Source organism: Malus sylvestris, chromosome 15 (genome assembly GCF_916048215.2).
Source record: "Malus sylvestris chromosome 15, drMalSylv7.2, whole genome shotgun sequence".
Lineage (NCBI taxonomy): Eukaryota > Viridiplantae > Streptophyta > Magnoliopsida > Rosales > Rosaceae > Malus > Malus sylvestris.
Window position 1 is genome coordinate 3658786 of NC_062274.1, and position 24144 is coordinate 3682929.

General features: G+C 38.6%; 5 protein-coding genes across 11 annotated transcripts; 3 read left to right on the forward strand and 2 right to left on the reverse strand.

Annotated features, from left to right (window-relative positions):
• The first annotated feature begins 1795 nt into the window (after positions 1–1795).
• Positions 1796–3076, forward strand: LOC126604675 (probable WRKY transcription factor 50). Its single transcript, XM_050271962.1, has 3 exons — positions 1796–2114; positions 2247–2391; positions 2637–3076. Exons 1-3 carry the CDS (start codon positions 1895–1897, stop codon positions 2755–2757), a joined length of 486 nt encoding a protein of 161 aa, XP_050127919.1. The 5' UTR covers positions 1796–1894; the 3' UTR covers positions 2758–3076.
• A 334-nt stretch (positions 3077–3410) lies between these two features.
• On the reverse strand, positions 3411–7483 carry LOC126604674 (protein PLASTID MOVEMENT IMPAIRED 1-RELATED 1-like). Of its 2 annotated transcripts, none has more exons than XM_050271960.1 (3): positions 7188–7483; positions 4737–7003; positions 3411–4646 (listed from the first exon to the last, which is right to left on the reverse strand). In XM_050271960.1, exons 1-3 carry the CDS (start codon positions 7191–7193, stop codon positions 3590–3592), a joined length of 3330 nt encoding a protein of 1109 aa, XP_050127917.1. In that variant the 5' UTR covers positions 7194–7483; the 3' UTR covers positions 3411–3589. The 2 variants fall into 2 exon arrangements, with proteins under 2 accessions (XP_050127917.1, XP_050127918.1); XM_050271961.1 differs by having other exon boundaries at positions 4737–7007.
• Positions 7484–8466: 983 nt separating this feature from the next.
• On the forward strand, positions 8467–10857 carry LOC126601085 ((S)-coclaurine N-methyltransferase). The gene is made up of 8 exons (XM_050267753.1): positions 8467–8713; positions 8831–8939; positions 9438–9662; positions 9741–9840; positions 9924–10034; positions 10123–10206; positions 10323–10381; positions 10467–10857. Exons 1-8 carry the CDS (start codon positions 8527–8529, stop codon positions 10657–10659), a joined length of 1068 nt encoding a protein of 355 aa, XP_050123710.1. The 5' UTR covers positions 8467–8526; the 3' UTR covers positions 10660–10857.
• Positions 10858–12997: 2140 nt separating this feature from the next.
• On the forward strand, positions 12998–18253 carry LOC126602603 (aminopeptidase M1-like). Its single transcript, XM_050269510.1, has 19 exons — positions 12998–13303; positions 13611–13756; positions 13866–13968; positions 14239–14428; positions 14524–14617; positions 14777–14930; positions 15048–15152; positions 15233–15349; positions 15565–15678; positions 15792–15974; positions 16076–16388; positions 16465–16586; positions 16677–16774; positions 16905–17082; positions 17169–17283; positions 17366–17433; positions 17544–17618; positions 17745–17822; positions 17947–18253. Exons 1-19 carry the CDS (start codon positions 13001–13003, stop codon positions 18130–18132), a joined length of 2742 nt encoding a protein of 913 aa, XP_050125467.1. The 5' UTR covers positions 12998–13000; the 3' UTR covers positions 18133–18253.
• A 436-nt stretch (positions 18254–18689) lies between these two features.
• LOC126602604 (protein phosphatase 2C 53-like) lies at positions 18690–22205 on the reverse strand. Of its 6 annotated transcripts, none has more exons than XM_050269511.1 (5): positions 22051–22205; positions 20290–21593; positions 19856–20173; positions 19643–19748; positions 18690–19364 (listed from the first exon to the last, which is right to left on the reverse strand). In XM_050269511.1, exons 2-5 carry the CDS (start codon positions 21184–21186, stop codon positions 19027–19029), a joined length of 1659 nt encoding a protein of 552 aa, XP_050125468.1. In that variant the 5' UTR covers positions 21187–21593; positions 22051–22205; the 3' UTR covers positions 18690–19026. The 6 variants fall into 6 exon arrangements, with proteins under 6 accessions (XP_050125468.1, XP_050125471.1, XP_050125470.1 ...); XM_050269514.1 differs by having other exon boundaries at positions 20290–21564; positions 22051–22177; XM_050269513.1 differs by having other exon boundaries at positions 20290–21564; positions 21908–22055.
• Positions 22206–24144: the final 1939 nt, after the last annotated feature.

Below are 24144 nucleotides of genomic sequence, written 5' to 3' on the forward strand. Positions count from 1 at the left end.
CCCACTGCAGAGCATAACGATAGCAGAAATTGTTGGAGAACAGGAGAAGGGCGAATTTTGTCGGGAACTCTGAAGTGTATACCTTTCTGTCCGCAGTCTACGATGTTGCAGGCTGCTTCCTCGAAAAAAAGGTTGTGTTTGTTGGACTTGAGTGATTGGTCAGATAATTACTATTAGCGTTCTGAAAAAGTCATTTTACAATCATTATCTTCTTCTTTTTTATTTTTCTAACTAAGAAAGATTGCGTGTTTTTAATTTTTCATTTCGTGATTGGTTGCGCTAAATCTCGCCATTAATTTTTTCAAGAAAGAAATTGGTATCAAAAGTTTTGGTTAATTTGTATAAAAACAAGATAAAGAATTTATCTTTCAAAGTTATTGCTTAGCTACCCAACTTGATATTGATGTCATGATAATATGACAGTTATTCAGTGGACCCTTTGACATTGCCTCTGGAAGTTACTCACATACTTCCCAGCTTAATCCTTTCATTAAATGGCTGCCTAATTTTTGATGTCTGTCTAACATCAACTTTGAAAAAAATTTTGATGCACTGAGACTAAATGGTCCATAATTTTTGTCAACGTTATTGTTGGATGTGACGAGTTCACGCTTCCCTCTTTAAGTATCGTATAAGGTGCGGCGTGCTCCATACATTAATGTATAGAAGAAAGGTTCAGGAAACTTACTTGTACCTTGTAAGGAGTAAATTTTTAAATTTGGACTATCAAAATGTGTGGTCGTCCGGATCTAGACACAAAAGCACCCTCTTATTTCAACCGCATCCACTAGAGATTATATCCTCCGGACCAATTACAGCAGTATATTTGGTCAAGCTTTTTCATCTGGTCAAGTTCTTGCTTCATTCTTTTTAGGTTGTACGGAGCCCATGTGCACTTCAAATCACAGAGGCAACAGTATGTGCAACGCCAACGTAAGGACAGGGGTAATGCTTTTCACATTTTAGTACGACTGCGAAATTAAATGAAACTAGTGGAACATAACATGCCAAACATTGAGTTCATTTTCTTGTGCATGATATGTTGAGTTAATTGGTTATATAGTTGTGGGACATGTAACATGAAATATTAAATCATTCTTGTACTTTTGGACTTTCAGATAGCCGAAAACGCTTTGTAGCAGTAAAATTACTTTATACATAAGCATTTGTCCGACCATGTGATTATTCAACCACACACATAGAGTACCTAAATTCCCTATCTATAACTTTCTTATGTAAGGTACCTTGTACGAGGGTCTAAACAAAATAACCCTCCCTCCAAGATAAGGATGGTGCCTAATACGTTAGCTCAATGACTCAGTCCCATAATATCGTATGTGGTGCACTGACTGCATCAAGTCACCATCACAATTGACTTGTATTAATATTATTCGTTTCCTTATTATTATTATTATTTATTTTTCTCAAGTGTGAAGGATTGGGATTGGTCTAAACACGGGACCTTTCAAGTTACAAAGTCTTCCCCCAAGTCCTCCTTTGGCATGTTCCACACACTATACTGTCCTCACTGCATCTTTCTTCTGGATTTTATTTCAAGTATTTTTTATTTTTAGTATATTTCAAAAGTATTCTATATTCTTATGTTTTTAAACAGTTATAACTTTAGTCAAATATACAATTAAAACAATTACGATTAAAAATACTGTTCAAATAAAATACTTTAAAGCATCATAGAATTTTCGTTCGTTTCAATTTAATAAATGTATGTCACTGTCTACGTGGCACTCCTACTTAGCATCAGCTTTGAAGCTTCCTTTCATTGCAAAGGAAGGTCACAGTGAAACCTCCTGCTCCTCCTTTTCGAACCAGGGAGAGATATCATATATTTAGGTCATGCTCAACGTTCAGTTTGGTCATACTTTTTGATACCTAAATGTCTGGTGGCAACTTCAGGTCAGTAGAGTCACCTGAGACTAACGACTTTTCCGACAACTCGAATTTTGAGTTTTCGGAGTACTTGATGATCGGCGAGTGGCTCGATGAAGATCCGAGTTCCGTGGCTTCGGAGTTATCTGTCCAGAATTCGGGTTTTCGAGCAAATGAAGCTGATGACTCTGGTGCAGGGAGCAGCCAACATGGATGGTCTACTAGCAGTAAGCATATAATCAATTATCCACTCACATACATATATTTGTTCTAATGCATTTCTAGCTCCAATTGTATTTCTTGTTTTTTTTTAACTTCTTTTTTTTTTTTTTTTTTTTTTTTTTGTGTGTGTGTCTTAGGAGGAGAGAGTGGAAGCAGCCGGGAGAGGCAGGAAACTAGAGAGAGAGTTGCATTCAAAACAAAATCAGAGGTTGAAATATTGGATGATGGGTTCAAGTGGAGGAAGTATGGTAAAAAGGTGGTGAAAAACAGCCCTCATCCAAGGTAAAAGAAAACATATAGAGTAAAAGTACAATTAACCGAATCAAATACAAATGTGTTCCTTTCCTTTTACAAAGTTACAAACGATAATTTTAACTACTCTAATCTATTGGAAGGGATTCAAACTCACATGTAAGACGACGGGCACACTGCTCTGGTTGACTTGTCTGACCTACATATGCGATTTAGATGTAACGTTTAGCGATGTTTAGACGTATTTGATCTGATAATGATATATTTGATTGCAGGAATTACTACAAGTGCTCAGTTGAAGGGTGCCTTGTGAAAAAGAGAGTTGAAAGAGATAGAGAGGATCCAAGGTTTGTAATTACAACTTATGAGGGTGTCCATAACCATCCAGGCCTCTAATTTTTTAGCATTTTTAGAGTTTTGAGGGATGAGACTTCTCAGGATGTTAAATGCAGTCTATTTCGTTGACAACGCCTGAAGTAATGGGACTTGTAATTCAATAACACTTTAGGCACAAAAAGTTTTTTTTTTTTTCCAAATGTTTGTTCGCGTAGTGGAGTGAACAAAGACTGCCATATGTTTCATGGAGCCAATATGTACTAAAGTTATGGCTATAAATTTCTTGTGCAAAATATCCATACTTTCTCAATTGACGGATTTTGTATCTGTAACATGTACCACATTTTGGTATTAACGCGTTAGCTATTAGTGTTAAAAACATCATGTCAATAGTCTTTTTTTTAATATGTACCACATTTTGGTATTAACGCGTTAGCTATTAGTGTTAATAACATCATATCAATAATCTTTTTTTCAATAAAGAAGAGCGGACATCCTGTCCTGAGTTGTGTCATGGACATCAAGAAAGCAGATACCAACTAAATGTTTCCGGTAATCAGTCAAAACAGGCTCCATTCCGTAGCATTTAAGTTTCTCCAAACCAAACTAACAGTCAACGGCACACAGGGGCGTAATCCTGAGTTCGGATTCCGCTCCCAATTAAGATTAGTCAAAAGTAAAATATCGCTTGTATAAAGGAAAACTCGTCAAAATATCAACAGCAGCATATATTCAATGAACAAAGAAATCAAAGCAAGAAGTTTCAGATTTGAAGTATAATACAACAGAATCTACCAATCACATAAAAACCTGTACGCAAAATGGCCCGCTTAACATCTCTATTCTCACTCTACAAACAAAAGAATCTGTACTAGGAAAGCACATCTATATATTACATGTTTACGTGTGGTTTGATGCTTTCATTCGGAAATATAACATTCGGGTTTCGAACGTGTGGAGCAATCGAATCTTTCCAGGTATATCCCGTTCCTTGGAAATGAGAGGAAATGCTCCACAAAAAATCTCTATGCTTCTTTGCTGAAACCAGTGTGGATGATCTTACAAGGGCTTTCGAGTTTGAAAGTGGAAAACTAGTGGTCTTACCCATGCCAGTGCCAAGCAACCATCGGGAGCCAGACTGCAGTTGCGTTGTGGTGCCCCAGAGCAGCCTCTTGCCTGGTGTAGTATCCACTCCTGACAGGTGGACGTCGATGATTTTAAACTGAGGGTTCCATCCTTCATCTCCTTCATTCGTCTCCCCTTTAATCTTGTCGCCATACTCCTCAAACACTGGCTCATCGAGTACGTTCTCTTTGCTATCGTTTAACGGCACACTTGACACTTCTGGCTTTAAATTGGCTAAAGCTCTCTCCACTTGAATTAGAGCAAGCATTGGAACGCCCACTGGTTCATAGTTTCGAAAGGGATCTCTAAGCTGCACCATGAGAGCAATTGTGAGGTTGTCCCCCAAAAGTCCACACTTCCGGCCAGATAAATCACTGCAGTTCGTATCTTGTGTCAAATTTCCATCGATCAAATCTGTGTACTTGGCATGATGGGCAGCAAGGATTTTCAACATTTGATCTCTGCTGTGATCTTCATCATTAATGATTGTAGCATCTAGCCTCAACCATTCGTCCAGTGATAAAGAGAGAGCCAATAATCCCTTAGCATCATCAACATGATCTCCAAAACCGCACAGTTGCAAACCTCCAGACTCAGGATATATAATTGAAGGTGCCTCTCCACCTGACATGCGGGACTGGATTCTTAACCCTTCCAGTGAGAAAGCTTCAATTTTTTTCATAGCCAAAGGAGCAAGATATTCTAGAGATACATAATCTGACCCCATATCACTGCCTCCTAATTCAGCGGAACTCAGGTTATTACAACTCCAACTAGAAGGACATCCTTCATCCTGCCTCCCGCCATATAAAATCTGCTCAAACCTGAAACAAAAACGAGAAGTAAGCCAACAAATAGAGAAATGTTTCAAATCACAATACTTCAGATATAAATGTAGTTGTTGTGCTCACAACCTTTCAGACCCCACTATGTTTGGCGCCGCGGCTGCTGCCTCCCAAGTTACTTGTTGTATTGTCTTTCCCGTAATATCTTCCAAAGGCATTAGTTTATTCACCCACTCATGCAGCGTATCTCCAACCAATGCCAGATGCTGCATTATCTCGATAACATCATAACCCATTATTGCTGGTAAAACAACGGGATTAGAAATTTGAATGACCAAGTTCCCACCATTTTTAGCATTTCTGAAAAGTGAAGGATTCATAGACTGCAAAATGCCTCCACCCTTCAACCGAACATAAGAACCAAAGCCTTCTCCAAGTGGAGGTAAGAGTGGCTCTTCAAGGGGGAGCTCAATTGGACTACCGAATCCACCAGAGAAGGTACAAGGAGAATTCCGAAAGTCTTTTTCATTTAATCCCCATTCTCGCATCAAAGCTTCAGTCTCCAAGCCTTCAAGAATTTTGGCCTTCCTTCTCCTTAATAGCTCACTTTCTTTCTTGTGCTCTTCTTCAGCAGCTTCAATAATCAACAACAAATCAGAATTCTCATAACAATCACCAGAATCAGAACCTGGTGAAACACAGGATCCAATTTCAGGCTGCTCTTCCTTCCAATCAAAACCGAAAAATAAGTTTCCTGAACCCAGAGCCTCATTTTCAAACTCTCTTAAAAGACGTTCTCTAGGAGACTCGGCATCACTATCAGAACTCATGCTACAGTCCATACCAAGGATGCTTAAGAAATCACTTGACACGGATTCAGTAACATCGTCCAAGCTAAGTGATTTTTTACCTGTCTTACTTGCTTTGTAAGTCGACCTAAGCTCCTTGTGGTTTCTTTCCTCAAGAAACTCTCCTGAAGAAAATGGATGATCCAAATCTACTGATTCTGAAATCAATTGTATATGAGTTGCAGACTCCACCTCACCCATGGCCAATCCCTTGATGCATATGCTATCTTGTTCATGTTTGCTGTCATCCACCACAACCTGGTCCACATAACTATCATGGACTTCCTTTGGAATAACCATAGTCTTCTCCTCGAGGTCCATGTCATAATCGTTAATGATCTCATCTAAATAAATGATTTCAACTGCTGACTCATTATTAGCATGACCAGGAACTTGATCAGATTGCAACTCTTCCTTCTCAGACATTTCTGTCCCCACTTCTACAATGGTAAATTCAGTATCATCATCTTCACACTCTTCAATTCCTTTAGCAAACGGAAAGTCTATATCAGTCTTAGGTCCAAGTGGTGGCACATGTTCACAATCTGACTCTGTTACACTACTCAACCTGGTCTCATCAAATGTCTGACATAAGAAATTACTTGACTTGGAGAGCTCCAACCCTCCATTCAGCAATGCTTCGCGACAAATTTTCAAATCAAGAGACTGAGATGAGAAGGCAGGCCTGGGAGTTACATTACATGGCACACTCCCAACTCGCCGAAGCATCGTAGCTCCACCATCAAATGAACTTGACCCTCTTGGCCTCGTGTTCGTAAGCTCAGGAACATTTGGATTATCCCTCACACTAACTAACTTATGCTGCATCACCGAAAATCCTAAACTAACATTTAGATTAGCCCCTCTAGCCTTGCCTGAAAGGTTAAAGCTTGTTGTCCATTTACCATAACTTTTTCCCCCCTCCAGCTCCTCAAAAGTAAGCGGCAACAGCCTCGTAAGATCAACCCAGTGGTTCCCAATGTCAAGCCCTGGCGCCCCACTCAAAGAAACATAAATCAACGAAAGCTTCTCCTCATACTTAACCGAATGGTTAGCGCCATTTCTACTTCCATACACAGAACACCTATGCATCAAGGTCTCATCAAACTCAGCTACGCCCTCCACAACCTTCGAAGACCGAGTCTGCAGCACCTCACCCTTCCTCTTCCAATGCACACATACACTAAGATTATTAAAACTCACAGGCAACCCCTCAACCGAATGCACGTGAAGGTAAAAACAACAACTAAATTTCCGATTCCCCATATGACTGAGAGCCTTCAAGGGCCTCTTCCAATTCCACACCGAAGACGATTTCTTGTCCTTGTGCAACAAATCTTCCCTAACAAATCTCGGGTTCGAATCCGACAAACGGGTTTTCCCGGCAGATTTGGATCTTCCATCAGATGGGGAAAGCAAAACATTTGGTGGGGATTTATGCAAGTAAAGGGCTTTGCTTATTTCTTCAATGTCACGCAACAATTGGCCACTGTTAGAGTTCCCAACACTGTAATCTTCCTTACTCTCAGTTTTCTGCGACATCATATCCTATCTTTGCATACAAATTAATCTAATTACTCCATGTCCAACCAAACCCACCATGGAAACTTGTAAATAATTCAACCTTTTTCTAAAATCATACAGATACTTTTGAATCACAATCGAATCAATGAAACTGATTAATCGAATCAGAAATGCTCACAGTACGAGAAATTCAGCAAAGTTGCAGTACCAGCATGGACAGGGCGTCTCTTGGCCGGAGGAACGTCGCTCGGCACTCAGTCGATGAACTCCGTCGTGTAGATTTGGATGCCTTGCTAGAGAGAGCCGTGTGGTTGGTTTTGGGGATTTTCTCGGGAATCGTGTAAAGATTTTCCGGGAAAGTTTAACGTGACGAATTTTGTAAAGGCGATGGAAAATAAAAGTTTTGTCTTCTGTGTGTTGGACGGTGGAGTGAGTAAGTTGGAGTCGTCAGAGCAAGTGCAGCGGGAGGGCTTAGGCCGCTTAGACCGGCTCCCAGCATCCTTTTTGCCCCGGCACCCAGCCGATTCACTCCAGCCCACTTCAATAGGCCAGATGACAGCCCAAGCCAGCCTCCACGCCAGCCCAAAATGTGCTGAGTCATGGGACGGCCCATCTGATTTCAGCCTGACGTCAAAGGCCACTGAAATTTTTTTTGCGCCAAGCACATGCGAAACACGCTCATGTGGCCGCAAGTGGCTGACAGCATCGCAGAGGCAGGGCCCACTGTGCAGGCGCAATATGGGGTTTCCAGCATGGGAACACGTGGCTCATCTATGTCTGTTGGATTTCCAACGGTAAAAAAATTTTGAAATTTAAAATTAATGGCTACTGACATGGCACAATGAGGATTGTTTGATTTTCAGATCAACGGTTCAGATTTTTCCACCAAAAAAAAAAAACTGTCAGAAATTATTAATATTTTTTTATAAAGTCATAAATTAAAAATAATTTTTTTTATTGTTTTATAATAAAAATTAATAAAATTGACTAGACTATTATTTTAGGAAAACTAACAAAAGGTCCAAAAAAACTTCTCTTTTAACGAAAAATTCTTTTTAAATGTATAGTGAATAGTGCTAGTTAAAGGTAAAAATGTGGTTTTTCGTTTAAAATGAACAGTACCATGAGTGTTTTGTTAAAACTCTTTTTTTTTTTTTTTTAGGGGTGGAGATGCATTTGGTCTATCACTGTTCATTAGGGTATATCACTGTTTACTGAGTTGATTAAATAGGCTGAATGTTGGTGTATTTTTTTAGGGGTGAAGTTGCTCTCATGGTAAGACTCGTTCCAGCTTTACGAGGTTATAATCATCATTGTGCTTTTAAGACTCTAACGATGGGTCGGGACTCGGGCCCGTGATGGTGAGCAAAAATGGGCTCAAACGTTGAACTTCTACTCCTTCAGTCAGGCCCATGAAACAATGGCTCAGGCCCAAAGCCAACAATGGTGACGACACTGTCAGAACCCCCGCCTAATCTTATCCAGTAGCAGCGGAGACAAGATCACATGCAGTGAGCGAGCGAGCAGCAGAGCTAGACGGTGGAGAAATGAACAGAGTAATGCAAGCACCGTACGATGCTACCGTCCGGTTCGCGCTGGCTTCGCTGGAGCGGAATCTGCTGCCGGACGCCGTTGTGAGGCGGCTGACACGGCTGCTCTTGGCGAGCCGTCTCCGGTCCGGTTACAGGCCTTCCTCCGAGGTCCAGCTGTCCGACCTCGTTCAATTCGTGCAATGTAACGTAACACTTCCTCCTCTCTGTAGTCTCAAATTTGTACCAACTGGTAGCTGCTTTGGATGTTATTTTGGAAATTTTGACGTCATTAAGTAAAAGTTTAGTAAAATTTATGCAGCTTTGAAGGAGATGCCCATAGCCATAAAGACTGATGATCCAAAAGCTCAACACTATGAAGTTCCCACATCTTTTTTCAAGATGGTGCTTGGGAAAAATCTCAAATATAGGTATTTTTAGGGTTTTGTTTTGTCGGAAATATGCACAAATAGATCTGATTACAAAAATAAAAAAGTACATTACATAATATTGTATAACATACATTGATGGATTTAAGAGTGGGATGTGCGTTGAAGAATCCAACACAATTTAACGGATGGATCCAAGCCACTTTTATTTTTACTTTTCTTTTAAACAAACAATATTTGGATCTAAACCACTTAAATGACAATGCATATTATACAACGGTTTGAGCCAGGGTTCAACAGGTCAGGATTTGAATAGGTCACCGTCAGGGTTCGATTCCTTCCGATGTAAGCACACACAAGAAAGAAAAAAAAACACAAACCGAGGTTCACATATATAGTCTATTGTTTGTTTAGTGTGCATTATTATATCTTAGATTAAAAGTTTGTAACCAGTTTTGTCCGCGCATCTTATCCTTTTTCTTTCTATTTTAGTTCCATTAATTTTGGGAGATTGTCTGATATTGATAAGGGTTAGTGCAGTTGTTGCTACTTCAATGATGAGTCAAGCACATTGGAGGATGCTGAGAAAGCAATGTTGGAGCTCTACTGTGAAAGGTCACAGATAAGAGATGGTCACACTGTTCTTGACGTTGGGTGTGGCTGGGGATCTTTGTCTTTGTACATTGCGCAGAAATATAACAACTGCAAGGTTACCGGGATCTGCAACTCAACGACACAAAAAGCTTTTATAGAAGAACAATGCCGGTGCGTAAATGATTAATTGTTTACCAGATTGAGTTGCTAGACTATGTGCTGCTAATTTGTTTTGTTTCCTGTTTGAAGGAATCTTCAGCTGCAGAATGTGGAGATCATCGTCGGAGATATCAGCACGTTTGAAATGGAGGCTTCCTTTGACCGAATATTTTCAATTGAAATGTTTGAGGTAAAAGCTTTTTCCTTGCGGTGTGATGCAGTAGATATGATGTTTGTAGTCGTTTATTTGGTTGAAGAATTGGGCATTGACAGCATATGAAGAACTATAAGGATCTTCTGAAGAAGATATCCGGGTGGATGAAAGACGACGGCCTTCTGTTTGTTCATCATTTCTGCCATAAAGCATTTGCTTACCACTTTGAGGTGAACCTTACGAAGATATTTTTTTTTTTGCTTAATAGCACCTTCGTGCGCATTACATGTATAACTCTCACGCCTGAATCTGATGTAGGATAAAAGTGAAGATGACTGGATTACTAGGTACTTCTTCAGCGGGGGTACAATGCCCTCAGCAAATCTGCTACTTTATTTCCAGGTGATCCCTTAAAAACTCTGAATTCAATCATTCCCTCGTCGAATAATCTTACTACGAACGCTTCATAACGTTATTGTATTAAGGAAAGATTGTTCTTGGTGATGATTTTTGTGCAGGATGATGTTTCCATTGTGAATCATTGGCTCGTCAACGGGAAGCACTACGCGCAAACAAGGTGCGTACGTTTGAAATCTCTAACCTCTTTCGTAACCAAAAACAGAACTCTATGACCGAAAAATGAAAACCCTTTTGCGTTGCAGTGAAGAGTGGCTCAAAAGAATGGATCGGAACACGGCTTCCATAAAACCGATCATGGAGTCAACTTACGGCAAGGATTCAGCCGTGAAGTGGACGGTTTATTGGCGAACATTCTTCATTTCCGTTGCAGAACTCTTCGGGTACAACAACGGAGAAGAATGGATGGTTGTTCATCTCCTATTCAAGAAGAAATGAAGCTAACAAAGCTCTGTTCTGACACGAGGCAATGGCGATGGAAAATCGAGTGCATCTTCGTTGTTCAATAATGTTTCCTTCATCTTAACTTTGTAACAGCAGTCAGCAGTCAGCAATGTCAAAAGGAAATCAAGCGCGTATTTGTTGTTCAATTATGTGACTGTTGAGGGATTATAAAAGTATAAACCCTTCAAATTATTAGACAGTTTGCTGGTTGATCATACAAAACCCTAACAGAAAACTAACCAAATTTCATGTCTGCTGTTCCCAAATTTCGTGTCTCCCCTTATGTCTCTTCTCTAATTGCATGACACGTGTTGAGATGGGTGGCCAAAGGATTTTCAAGAACTCTACTTTTTTAATGCAAAATAATAGAAATTAACAGCGTTGAACTTATGTTAAAATTGAAAGACACGTGTCAAGGAATTAGAGAAGAGACACAAAGAAGACACAAATTTTGAGGAAAACAAACCCGTAGCCATAAAAATGAATGTGTGGATAACGCTACCCAATTTCCAATCATCTATATTCAATTCTTTTGAAATCAATTGTCTATAGTCAATGGTTTCCATGCCACTATTTAATGTAGCTCAACCATTTCTTATTATGTGAATAAAAAAACATAAACAATAAATCTTAATTATTATACCAAAGATTTAAGGGAAAAAAAAATCTCTTCTTTTATTTAGATATATGTTATGAATTTATAAAACTCATCAGTATCGTCATTTGATATATCTCTCAATTGTAAGTAAGAATTTTCTGTCTTGTATATAGATGCATTTGCTTGCACATAGAGTTTACTTGAGAAATACATTACATATTTCAACTACTTTGTTGAATGCATGTGACACATAATGTAAATAATTATAGCATCACATGCATCCTCACTACCATAAAAGGTCGTACCCAGTGCACAAGGCTCCCGCTTTACGCAAGGTCTGGGAGAGGTGAATGTCGGCTAGCCTTACCCCCATTTTATGGAGAGGCTGCTCCCAAGTCTCGAACCCGAGACTTACCGCTTATGGGCGAAGGCACTTGCCATCGCACCAAGTGCATCCTCACTACCATGTGTTTAAAAAAAAAAAAAAGTTAGCTAGTGGTTTCGTCAAGGCAATCCATCATTCTGGGTTGAGAAGACTCGCTAAAACATTTTAGCTTCTTCTTGGTCATTATTGTGTGAGTCACCAATACGAGAAATCAAACTCATGATGTGGTGTGAATGCTGGCCTGAAATTTGTCTCCAATCACTAAGCATCTGGATGAGCATTTGAAGTCACGCGTAAATGGACGGCTCTCATGAAGTTTGTATTGCTAAGCTAAGCAAGAGGACAAAGAAGCTTGATGAAAAATTGCAAGATAATCTTTTCTATTTTCCAAATTATTCCCCCATTATTTCCTTAGAATTCCTTTTGTTTCCCAAATATAGAGCAACGTTATCAGTTTGATACCTTAGACCAAGGAATTAACAAGATGCCCCTCAACATACTTAATTTAATGGGCTAACAACAATTCACCACCAATATCGAGGTTGGAGGTGATTTCAAAATGAGCCATAATTTTTTTTTCATCTTACACTTTAAGGTATTAAAATTGTATCAATTTATATTTTTGTCAAGTTTATTGTTAATTATTTATGTAATTTTGATGTGGTGAGCTTGAAATTCTTATATAAGCTAACGTATACGCCATATTTCCATGACAAAGCCAACAAAAACATTCATCAATTTAATGTATGATAGATATTAAAAGAGACCAAATGTGTAGATTAATACATTTCAAAATTTTAGAAGTGCAATGTAAAAAAAATTTAAAATATCATATCTCACTTTAAAAATCATCTCAAATTTGAGAAGTGTAAAATGTAATTCGTCCTAAATTAATTGCTGATAATATTGTAAAAAAAAAATGATGTGGAGAGATTTTTCCATATATTGGGTTTTCAATAGATGTTTCACATTTTATAATACAAGTGAAGAAAATGATATATTTTGACATGTCCCTCTATATATTTTATGACACGTGGAGTACCTACTTGAATACATGACAAATTTTTCTTAAGTAAAATTTTAGAGAGACAATCTATTCATATCACATTTATAAATCATATGACGTGTCACTAATAGAAAATAAACTCGTTAATCAAGCATTTAAGTAATACTTTAGTCATCAATATCCATGTTTTGTAATTTAAAATTTGGTTCCATAGCATTATCTTTACCATATATAATTTAAATAAATGATCTCTAAATGTCGACAATGCACAAGAAAAAAAAAAGTCCACGTGTAAAATTGGTCAGAAAAGACCCGTACGTTACACGTTATAAAGTCGTGAGAACTGATGATGAGTCCCACTCGCACGCATTCGAAATCTGAACTCGAAAAACTCTCTCATCCCTCGCGAGTATCACACTCGTCGTCGCTTGCTATGGAGCAGTTCAAAGGCCAGCCCCGGCTTCCGAAATTCGCCGTCCCGAAACGGTACGACGTGAAGCTGAAGCCTGACCTCGCGGCCTGCAAATTCGGCGGCTCCGTCGCCATCGGCCTCGATATCGTCGCCGATACCAAATTCGTCGTCCTCAATGCCGCCGAGCTCACCGTCAACGCCGGTTCCGTCTCTTTCACTCACGGAGGCTCGTCCAAGGTAATATCAGATCGATGCGCATTTTCTTTTCAAAAATTGTAAAACTACAAAAAGTAGAGTCGAGGAGTTTGGCTGATGAAATTTCATTGTTTTTTGGTTGATCTGTTTATTAATAGTCGATTGGTAAATCTAAAGTGACTTAATCAATCGTTAATTAGTTTTAATTTTGGTTTAATTACTGCTCTGTTTCTGATTTGTGAGCAAGTGAATAGATTGCAATTGATAGAATGATTGTAACATTGTCAACTTTACTGCCTTGTTTGGCTGGTCAGATATTTACTGAATGAGTAAATGAACGTTTGAGCAGGTGTTCAAGCCTTCGAAAGCTGAGACGTTCGAAGAGGATGGGATTTTGGTTTTGGAGTTTGGAGAGACGCTTCCGATTGGGTCTGGAGTTTTGGCTATTGAGTTTGAGGGAATTTTGAATGACAAGATGAAGGGGTTCTATAGAAGGTAATTTTGGAATGCTAGAATTTTTAGGCAGTCCATCGTTGTTTGTTTTTTCGATATTATAAGATATCAATGGTATAGATGTGTCTAAAATTTGATTTGTTTTGTGAAGTACATATGAGTACAACGGTGAGAAGAAAAATATGGCAGTTACACAGTTTGAACCAGTTGATGCCAGGCGGTGCTTTCCATGTTGGGATGAACCTGCTTGCAAGGTTACTCTCTCTCTCTCTCTCTCTCTCTCTCTCTCTCTCTCTCTCTCGCGCGCGCGCGCGCACACAGTTGACTTAAGATGTTGATTTTAATCAGTATCAAGTGATTTTGTTCACATCATTCTGGATATACATAGTTTTGAATGTATTTTGAGACTAGGAAAAAAGAGATCTGTTGTTTGTGATGGTAGTATAGATGAGAAATCAATCTTCCCATTCTGGTTAAATTGTTCAAATCTAGAGTTTATGGCTTACTGGCTATTTGGTTGGCAGGCTACATTCAAGATTACACTTGATGGTGTTCCGTCTGAACTAGTAGCCCTTTCCAACATGCCGATTGAGGAAGAAAAAGTTAATGGACATCTGAAGACAGTTTCATACGTAGAAACACCAATTATGTCTACATATTTGGTGGCCGTTGTTGTTGGATTGTTTGATTATGTTGAAGATCATACTTCTGATGGTAAAATCATATATAATATCCCTAGTTTTCATGTGTATGTGAGTACAACTGTACAACCCTTTTCTTAATGATGTCACATTTTAATGTCGTTACAGGGGTCAAAGTGCGGGTATATTGTCAAGTTGGTAAGGCAGACCAAGGGAAATTTGCTTTGCACGTTGCTGTCAAGACACTTGAATTGTACAAAGAGTATGTTTAAAAGTTACTGATCATTTATATTCAAATTGGCATTTACACTTGATGCATGTTATCAACTAAAATTGGAAGTTTCTCTAGATTTCCCCCTTCCGCACTTATGCTGCATTACTTGGCATTCGATTTATAATCATTGACAACAAGTTCTGCCAGTTACTTTGCTGTGCCATACCCTTTGCCCAAATTGGATATGGTTGCAATACCTGATTTCTCTGCTGGTGCCATGGAGAACTATGGTTTAGTTACATACCGAGAAACAGCTTTGCTTTTTGATGAACAACATTCTGCAGCTGTCAACAAGCAAAGGGTAACATGCGCATCCTGAATGTCACTTTAGCTTTCAGAGTTTGGTTTAATATGGTAGGGATGTATAGTTTTTGCACCCAATGATATGTTTAATCACTTTATTTGGTTTTGGTAAAAGGTTGCGACTGTTGTGGCACATGAATTGGCACACCAGTGGTTTGGCAATCTTGTAACAATGGAATGGTGGACACATTTATGGCTGAATGAGGGATTTGCAACATGGGTATCACATCGTAGTTCCTATCATTGTTATACTTGTTATTTTCCATGCTGTTGTACTTATAAGTATTTTAATATCATTAGGTAAGCTATTTGGCTACTGATAGCTTGTTCCCAGAGTGGAAAATATGGACTCAGTTTCTAGATGAACTTACTGATGGTCTTAAGCTGGATGGGCTTGAAGAATCTCACCCCATTGAGGTACTTCTTCGGGGACTTGGTCTTTCATTGGTTTCATTTTAATTCTGTCCTAAAGTTTGCTGTGTCTTGGCATCAAATCTGGATCATCTGCATAGAAGTCTTTAAATAGTAATATTCACCACTATAGTTTTCAAGGCGTTACTCATTGGAGGGTATTAGTATATATAAATATGTATTTCTGGTATATTATGCTTTATCTTTTTCCTTTTGGCCAGGTGGAGATCAATCATGCTGCTGAGGTTGATGAAATATTTGATGCAATAAGTTATAGAAAAGGTGCTTCTGTTATTCGGATGCTACAAAGCTATCTAGGTGCTGAAGTTTTCCAGGTAGGTCCTTTGATTTGTCAGCGAGTGTGCTTGAGGGTTGAAGGAACTATCTTATTTTCTATGATATAAAAAGGTTACAGAGTTAATTTCCTGCTACTTTTTAATGCATCCAGCGGTCACTTGCTTCATATATAAAAAAGCATGCTTACTCAAATGCAAAGACAGAAGATTTGTGGGCTGCCCTTGAAGAGGGATCTGGTGAACCTGTAAACAAGCTAATGAATTCATGGACACAGCAAAAAGGTTACCCAGTTATTTCTGTCAAAGTTAAAGATCAGAAATTGGAGTTTGATCAGGTTTCCTTATGTTTGCTTCTTTTAAAGTTGTTTGATTATCTATGGCATGAACAATGACCTAATCAATGATCTAAACTAATAAGTAAATGAATCTGTGGCAGACACAATTCTATTCAAGTGGTTCCCAAGGCGATGGGCAATGGATTGTGCCGATCACATTATCCTGTGGCTCATATGATGTACGCAAGAATTTCCTACTACAAGCGAAGTCTGAAACTCTTGACATAAAGGAATTTCTGGGTTGCTCAGTAGGAAAGGTTGCATGTGGAGGCAACAAGGACAATGCAATATGCAGTTGGATAAAGGTCAATGTGGACCAGACTGGTTTTTACAGAGTGAAATATGAGGACGAACTTGCAGCTGCACTTAGAAACGCTATAGAAAAGAAACAATTGTCTGAAACTGACAGATTTGGTAATCATCATTTCGTACACGTGCTTGTTTATCTCTTTGACAGTGAAAATTTTTATTAATATTTTTGCTTTCACAGGCATTTTGGATGATTCGTTTGCCCTATCAATGGCTTGCAAACAGTCTTTTGCTTCATTGCTTACCTTGTTGAGTGCTTACAGAGAGGAACTTGACTATATCGTGCTGTCCAATTTGATTACTGTAATGATCACCCCTGCATGGTGTTTATACATTGCGTTTATGTTACTGCATTTATGGTCTTGGCCTGACTCTGGTCCTCACTTTTTACAGGTAAGTTATAAGCTCGCAAGAATTGCAGCTGATGCTGTACCCGGACTACTGGATCACATTAAGCAATTCTTTATTGGCCTTTTCCAGTATTCTGCTGAGTAAGATTGTTCTCTTTTTAACAACTGAAGTGCGGAGCTAGATTAAACAATCTGTATCTCCAAGATTTGCTATTTTCTTTTTCTCTAAGTTTGTTTAAGTTTTATTATTTATGTTGGAATTTCTTTGCAGGAAGCTTGGTTGGCAGCCTAAACCCGGCGAAAGCCATTTAGATGCAATGTTGAGAGGAGAAATTTTGAATGCGCTTGCTGTGTTTGGACATGACCTGACATTAGATGAAGCAACTAGGCGTTTTCATGCCTTTTTAGAAGACAGAAACACGCCCCTCCTTCCCCCTGACATTAGAAAGGTTGCTTTGATGTATATCATTAATTACACATACATATTTAACCTTTTCGTTTCTTCATTGATGTTCATCATGGACTACTGCTGCAGGCAGTATATGTGGCTGTAATGCAAAGGGCAAGCGTATCTAACCAATCAAGCTATGAATCTCTTCTTAGACTCTACAGAGAGAGTGATTTAAGCCAGGAGAAGACCCGCATTCTAAGTAAATATATGTAATAAGTAAAATAATTCTGAAATATTAGCCTGTTGGATTGTTGCGCTAATCGATGTTTATGTGCCTGTAGGTTCTTTAGCATCTTGTCCTGATCCCAATATTACATTGGAAGTTCTCAACTTTATATTGACTCCTGAGGTATTTTGATTTTTTGTCTCTTGATTGGAGGTTGAAGTTTTTCATACTAGTAATAATGTAGAGTATCTCAAAGCTTGATGATATACTGACTTTAATACCCGTCTACGTAGGTTCGCAGTCAGGATGCTGTCTTTGGACTTGCTGTTAGCAGTAAAGGACGGGACACAGCTTGGACGTGGATGAAGGTAACTCTCAAGCACCAGTTTTTAATCAGCATACTACGAAATGCACACACATTCGTGCATTTTATTTTTCTTTTCCAACTTTTGTTACCATGATTCATTTGCTATTTGGATTGTCCCGAAACACAGGAGAACTGGGAGCACATCTCAAAGACATGGGGGTCTGGATTTCTAATTACTCGCTTTGTCAGTGCAATTGTTTCTCCGGTTCGTTTTTTCATACTCTAGAAACTTTCGTTCTTATCCTCGCGGTTTTTTTGTTGTGTAACGTGGATTTGAAATTACATGAGCAATGTTTCTAATGCCTTGTCACTTGTACCTTCCTCCGCAGTTTGCTTCATTTGACAGGGTTAAGGAAATAGAGGAGTTCTTCAAAGCCCACCGCAACCCGGCGATAACCAGAACCTTGAAGCAGAGCATTGAGCGGGTACAGATTAACGCCAAGTGGGTTCAGAGCGTCCAGAGCGAGAAAAACCTTGCCGATGTTGTGACGGAGTTGGCCTACAGGAAATACTAGGGTTCCATGTTTGGCTTCTTCTGTTTCGAAAGAAGACTGGATTTCTGAAGTTTATGTTACTTGAATTTGCCAAGACAAAGAATAAAGAGACAAATCATAAAAGTACTAACTTTTTCTTTAACATATGTTACGATCACACCAAGAAGTTATTACAGTCCATTCTGCTTCTATTTTTGTTTAGAAAGTGATTTTCGCACTACCTTCTCCTTAGAAAAAATCAAATTGGCACATTTTTTTTTTCCTCACAAGTGAACGTTTGAGATTTAACTCGTTAAAAAAATAAAAAAGTGCGGGACATAAAACTTTTGGAAGGAGAAAACTTGAGCTTTACGGGCGAGTAAATTCAAAGTTTTCCACAAGTGAACGTCTGAGATTTAACTCGTGAAAAAAAAAAGTGCGGGACATACGACTTTCGAAAGAAGAAAACTTGAGCTTCATGGGCGAGTAAATTCAAAGAGAATCAACAACATAGACAAGGAAATGAGTGAAAAAGGAGAAAACGGTAGCGTGAAAATCCATTTTTGTTCAAGCAAAATCATTAAAAGTGGCAAAGAAAATTCCAAATTTAGTAATTCCATAAGCACTAAGATTGAAATAATACATTAAGTTAAATACCTCGCTGAGCATTTTTTTTCCAACTCGGAGGCATAACGAATACAATGTTCAAAAGCATCACACTGCCACCATTTTCCTGCTACAAAGCAGCTAAGATTTACAGAGCCACAGCGATCGGCAGTGTATAGCAAATGTTCTACGGTACATACAGACTGCGTGCGGTTCGGATTAAGCAATGAAGCCCGGGTGAAAAACATACGGGCAACACGATATATCAGATCATACGAAAGTTTTTTTATATCATACAGCTACGGATCAAATGGGAGATGAAGGAACTGATCACGTTTTGCTTTTAAACTTCCTTTGAGCTTTCAGATCCACCACAATCACAGTTGTGTTGTCCTTACTTCCTTTTTGAAGAGCACGGTTCGAAAGAAACTCCGCAGCTGCCTGGGCAGCGGGATCAATTCCTTCGCCTCTTTCCAGTGGAAGTCCATCAGCACCATTCTTCTTGTGCCAGAGGAGTATTCGTCTCCGAGCAAGGTCACACACTTCTTCATTTGACATAACGTCCCATAAACCATCACTCGCTAATACGAGGCATTCATCGTCTTTTGTTCGGGGAATAAACATCACTTCTGGTTCCGGAATGATGCATGGCTTTAAATATCTATCGCCTGCAAACCCAAAACCAAAGTTGAAATTCAACTTTACTAACTGTTGAACCGCTCGAGCTTTTGAGTAGGCCATAACTTTTCCATGCACTTTGGTCATGAAATGTCTTTGTGCGTCTAAAAGTACCATGACCTAGCATCAAATCTACATGACGATATGATTCTTTGGACAGAGTATAGCTACAAATTTACTGTATATATAGCATTCGGTGAAGTACCACAAAGGTTTCTACAACAACAGCATCCGGTTGAGAAAGAAAAAACCATGGTGAAGCACATACCTATAGACCTTGACATAGCAAGAACGCCAAAAACACGATGGCCATTCCATTGTATGACCTTGCCTCCGGCTGCTTCAATCCTTGCATATTCGTCTTCCCGATCTGGCTACAATCGATTTTCCATACACAGTTATTTTATGACAAAATACAACAAATGCAGATCAGTTTCCATAAACAGTCATAATACAAGACTTCAGTCAAATAATGTCTTACTTTATGATCCAACGATAACGCCATTGGTTCTTTACCCCGACAGAGAACTGCTCTGGAATCTCCACAGTTTGCTACTATGATATGAGACGAGCAAATAAGGGCAACGACAGCAGTGGAACCAACAGTTTCTGGGGCAACAGGCTCAAGACCAGCCTTCCCTCCAACCTCAGTGTCAACCTTAAAAAAACAATTTGTAAATGCCTTTGTCCATTGCCCTTGGCAATTGTCTTTGATACTTTCATGAATTAGGCCTTCCTTAACAGATTCTATCTCTTCAGCTAAAGCCAAATGGATGCGGTCACGACAATAGTTTGCAACCTAAAGAAAATTAAAGCAGATTCCATGAAATACAATTACCGGTAGAAAGACATTATGTGCAATTTATGCAGTAGCAAAAGGTTGCCCACGGAACACATAAGGTTATGAAACAGTACCTGAGACCCTCCATGACCATCATAGACTCCAAAGAAATGAACAGTTTGGTGCAAACACTTGCTCAAGCCATCAATTATGCGGTCACCAATCAGCATTTGAATTGGAATCTTAAACAGTTGCGGTATAGCGGCAAGCGCATCTTCCATCTCTGGCCTTCTTCCAATCACAGACGTAAACCCCCAAAGCGGCACATAGTCTACCTCAAAAACACTGCGGCTAACTGTTTCTTTGGCCCCCGTTTCCACAGGTAATTGATCAACAACTGCAGATGGCTTTGGGTCAGACCCATCACCAATTACTTCCTCAAGGCTCCCCGTCACAGGAAGGGGATCACTTGTGATCTCTGTCTCAACATTTAAATCACCTAAATCCGTGGCCTTATCGACAACTTCTACACAGCAAATGCTCTTCTCCTTGTCTGCAGAACTCAATGTGCCTGCATCAGGACCAACCTCATAAACGAGGAAGTCCTCTAAACACAAGCTACTTGACTCACTCGCCACTGAGAGTGAACAGGAGCTATCAAGAACCTGATCACCTTCCAATGATAAAGAATCATCGTCCTCACTCTCACGGCCTATCGCATCAGCAGAAGAAACCCAATTGCTTTCATCTTGAGATATCATATCCAACAAAGGAGCTCCTCCCCCCTTGTCCTCTTTTGGCGCTGAAACTACTCCAAAACTATCATTCCCCGAACAACTAAAATTACAATCCTCTTCACCAGCTGCAACCGTCTCACTGGAACCCATGGTGACAGAATCAGATAGCAATCCCGCCGTGTTTGTCATTAGCTTAAGTCTTGTGATATCCATGTGGACAGCTATGGTTGGGTTATCACAGACTGAGTTACCTACTCTAAATGGCACCGCGACCGGCGTAGACATATCCTCCATCAAAATCCTTATCTGGGCAGTACAAAAAGTTAACCTCCAACATCACACAAGCTGTCATTTCTCAATTAATCTCTGACTTTCTCCCCCTATTGAGAATGATTCCGGAATGTCAACGGTGGGTTCTAACAGGCCATTTTCCATGCCTGAGGGCACCCGAATAAAAGCGAAAAGGCGGTGCAAAACCCAGGAGATGTGAATGTACAAATGAGCTAAAAAAGGTGGTGGAAAAGGAAATGGGTAGTCAGATCTCGTCAACAACAATGGATCCACACTTGCACTTTTGGAAATTGAACCCTATAGACTAAATTGACACGTTTTGAGCCCTTTCCAACTTCTTCTCTGGCCTCTTCTCATCAACAACGCCCAGAAAGAAACAATCTTTAAATGCACAAATGGAAAAAAACAAACTGCAAAATTAGAAGAAGTACAAAAATCAGATTAAATTTAGAACCAACCCCTTATCCAAACACAAGAAATAAAAAAAGAAAGAGGAGGTCATGAGAAAGAAACCCAACAAAGGCAAAGCACCAAGAATCACAGGAAAAACCGACCCTATCAAAGAAAGCAACTTTTTCCAACATATTAACTTAAAGACTTCCCTGGATCTGAGGCAACCTATCTCTGCCTCTTGTAATTCAACTCTCTCTCTCCCCCCCACCCTCTCTCTCTCTCCAAATAATTATGACAATTATTAAGCAGGAAAAACAAGAAGAATCACTACCTAATTTGTCAACTGTACAGTCTGTCCTTCCCTTCCTCCTTGCCTCTCTCTCATCCTCTCTCTCTCTCTTAAACTTTACTCAAACAGCTCGACTCCATGAAAAGGATCCAAGAAATCAAGAAAACAAGATATGGGAAGCTTACCAATTAAAAATCCCAGCTCAAAGATGACTGCTTTTTTATTAATAAATGTACCTGAAGAAGAGAGTTGAGACTTACAAGCGCAAGAAAGGGAGTGGAAGAGAAGAGAAATATACCCGAAAAAGTAAAAAATAATAAGAAAAATAATGGAGGAAAAAAAGGACAAGAAAGAGACAGGAGAGACGGGAGTGTATTTGAAGAGTGAGAAAAGGTAACACGTGTCAAATCTAGAAGAGCATATTATCTCCGCCCATCCCATGATCCCCTTCCCTTTTCTTTCTCTAATCCTAGATCATTATCAAAAGGAAATTGCTTAAAAGTGATTTTTATTTTTATATATCTATAATTTTTTGTTAATATTAAGAAAGAGGTTTTTTTTTATGATCTCATTCTGTCGTAGAGAGTCTTATCCAGTGTAAGAGTTGATATAGAGTTGATTAATGATGATAAGATATTCGAATTTAAAACATTCTCCTAACATTTGTACTTAATTATTATGAAAGTGATTTTGACAATGGGAAATCACTTCATTTCTCGTGATTGGTAAGTCCAGACTAACAAAAAAACTTCCATGTCTTATGAAAAGCAAAACTGTCCTTCCAAACTTAGATTATATTTTTATTTTCATTAGAAACTCAAGAGAGGTGTTAATTACAATCTTAACAACTAGTGTGCTCCCATTAACAATTAATAAACTTATTTCCGCGTATCAATTGCAGCCTATGAGATGAGATGGGCTACTTATCATAGAATGTGGTTATAAGGTGTGACCTACTAATTCATTATCTTTCCCTTTCAACTTACTAATCGTATAATTAGGTTGGGAGGAGGCTGACAACTTTGAGCTTAATTATTCAGAGTTTGCTGCATCTAGTTGGCCTTATTAAATAAATAATTAATTAATAGTAACAAGCTTATATTAAGGTTTAACTACAGATTAGGTAAACAGATACAAATTAACAAGCACATAATTAAGTGATATTTATTAGTTTTTTCTAATTTTTTGAATGATTTCTCTCTAAGAGCTCACCTGTGCTTTTCAGAAATTACAACAAAATTATGCTAACGATCATTCAACCTTATAGAGAGAGACTTAAATCGAACTGAGATGTCAAGGTGACAAACAATTGGTTCTATTTAAATCGCCAAATCTTGTTCAGTTCCATCCAAGCTTAGTTTCTGAATCTTCGTGGAAGAAGAAGAAGCGGTTCAGTTGATTAAAAAATATATTGATTTGTAAAATGTTTGTACATAAAATATTGATCTGAAAACAGATGGAAAATTAGAATAATGTCTAGTGTTCATTAATTTTAAAGAAAATTAATGAAAAGTGCTTGAAAACTTTGAGTTTTAACGATAAAGACAAAATAAAGAGTAAAGTGAATAGTACCAGGATTCACTTTTTAGTGTAAAAATATAGTTTTTTGTTAAAGTAAACAGTACATTGAGATTTTCGCTAAAGTTCTCTTAATTTTAATTATATTTTAAAAACAACCTGAAACCGAAAGGGAAGATGTCCAAGTCCGGACTACTGCTGCCGGTGTCATAAAACGACGTCACTCACAGACGCCAATTACACAAAATTAAAATTACGGCCCACTTGGTGGACTCGGTTTCGTGGATTCCTATTGGGTCTCGGCTTTGTGTGGGTCAGAGGGCTATAGACTGCTGAGCCCAAATTGTTTTTATTTATTTTTCTTTTTTTTGGAAACATATTTATTTATTTTTCTTGTACTGAAAATTTGTTCTGATTTATCTTTTTCTTATTACAATTGGAAGAACATGGTCGATTTAGAAGAATATTTAAAAATCCAACACAAAGTTTGTTGTTTTTATGTGGGTGAAAATCTCCAATTTTAAACAGAAAAACAAAAGTAGCAGATCTAGGTGTAACCAAGTTGGTTCGCTTAATGTTTTTCCATAATTCGAATCATTTTTCTGTAATGTAAATTTAGTTAGAATGTCACCTCTGCCGAGGGTGAATCCATCAAGTTCTTGTCTGCCTTCTCATTGGAAACAAGAATTGAGGCTTCTGTGTGATTTGCAAATTGTGTTATTGGATTTATTTATTTTTTGCTTCTTATTGTTTTAGCATTT

Bases quoted from the DNA above. Each gene is read 5' to 3' on its own strand.
- LOC126604675 (XM_050271962.1), top strand. From the start codon at position 1,895: ATGTCTGGTGGCAACTTCAGGTCAGTAGAGTCACCTGAGACTAACGAC. The intron at 2,115-2,246 runs GTAAGCATATAA...TGTGTGTCTTAG, and splicing joins ACATGGATGGTCTACTAGCA to GAGGAGAGAGTGGAAGCAGC. The intron at 2,392-2,636 runs GTAAAAGAAAAC...ATTTGATTGCAG, and splicing joins AAAAACAGCCCTCATCCAAG to GAATTACTACAAGTGCTCAG.
- LOC126604674 (XM_050271960.1), bottom strand. The intron at 4,647-4,736 runs GTTGTGAGCACA...TTTTTGTTTCAG, and splicing joins AACATAGTGGGGTCTGAAAG to GTTTGAGCAGATTTTATATG.
- LOC126601085 (XM_050267753.1), top strand. From the start codon at position 8,527: ATGAACAGAGTAATGCAAGCACCGTACGATGCTACCGTCCGGTTCGCG. The intron at 9,663-9,740 runs GTGCGTAAATGA...TCCTGTTTGAAG, and splicing joins TTTATAGAAGAACAATGCCG to GAATCTTCAGCTGCAGAATG. The intron at 10,035-10,122 runs GTGAACCTTACG...AATCTGATGTAG, and splicing joins CATTTGCTTACCACTTTGAG to GATAAAAGTGAAGATGACTG.
- LOC126602603 (XM_050269510.1), top strand. From the start codon at position 13,001: ATGATGAGTCCCACTCGCACGCATTCGAAATCTGAACTCGAAAAACTC. The intron at 13,969-14,238 runs GTTACTCTCTCT...TTTGGTTGGCAG, and splicing joins GGGATGAACCTGCTTGCAAG to GCTACATTCAAGATTACACT. The intron at 15,679-15,791 runs GTAGGTCCTTTG...TAATGCATCCAG, and splicing joins TAGGTGCTGAAGTTTTCCAG to CGGTCACTTGCTTCATATAT.
- LOC126602604 (XM_050269511.1), bottom strand. From the start codon at position 21,186: ATGGAGGATATGTCTACGCCGGTCGCGGTGCCATTTAGAGTAGGTAAC. The intron at 20,174-20,289 runs GTACTGTTTCAT...AATTTTCTTTAG, and splicing joins ATGGTCATGGAGGGTCTCAG to GTTGCAAACTATTGTCGTGA. The intron at 19,749-19,855 runs GTAAGACATTAT...AATCGATTGTAG, and splicing joins CGTTATCGTTGGATCATAAA to CCAGATCGGGAAGACGAATA.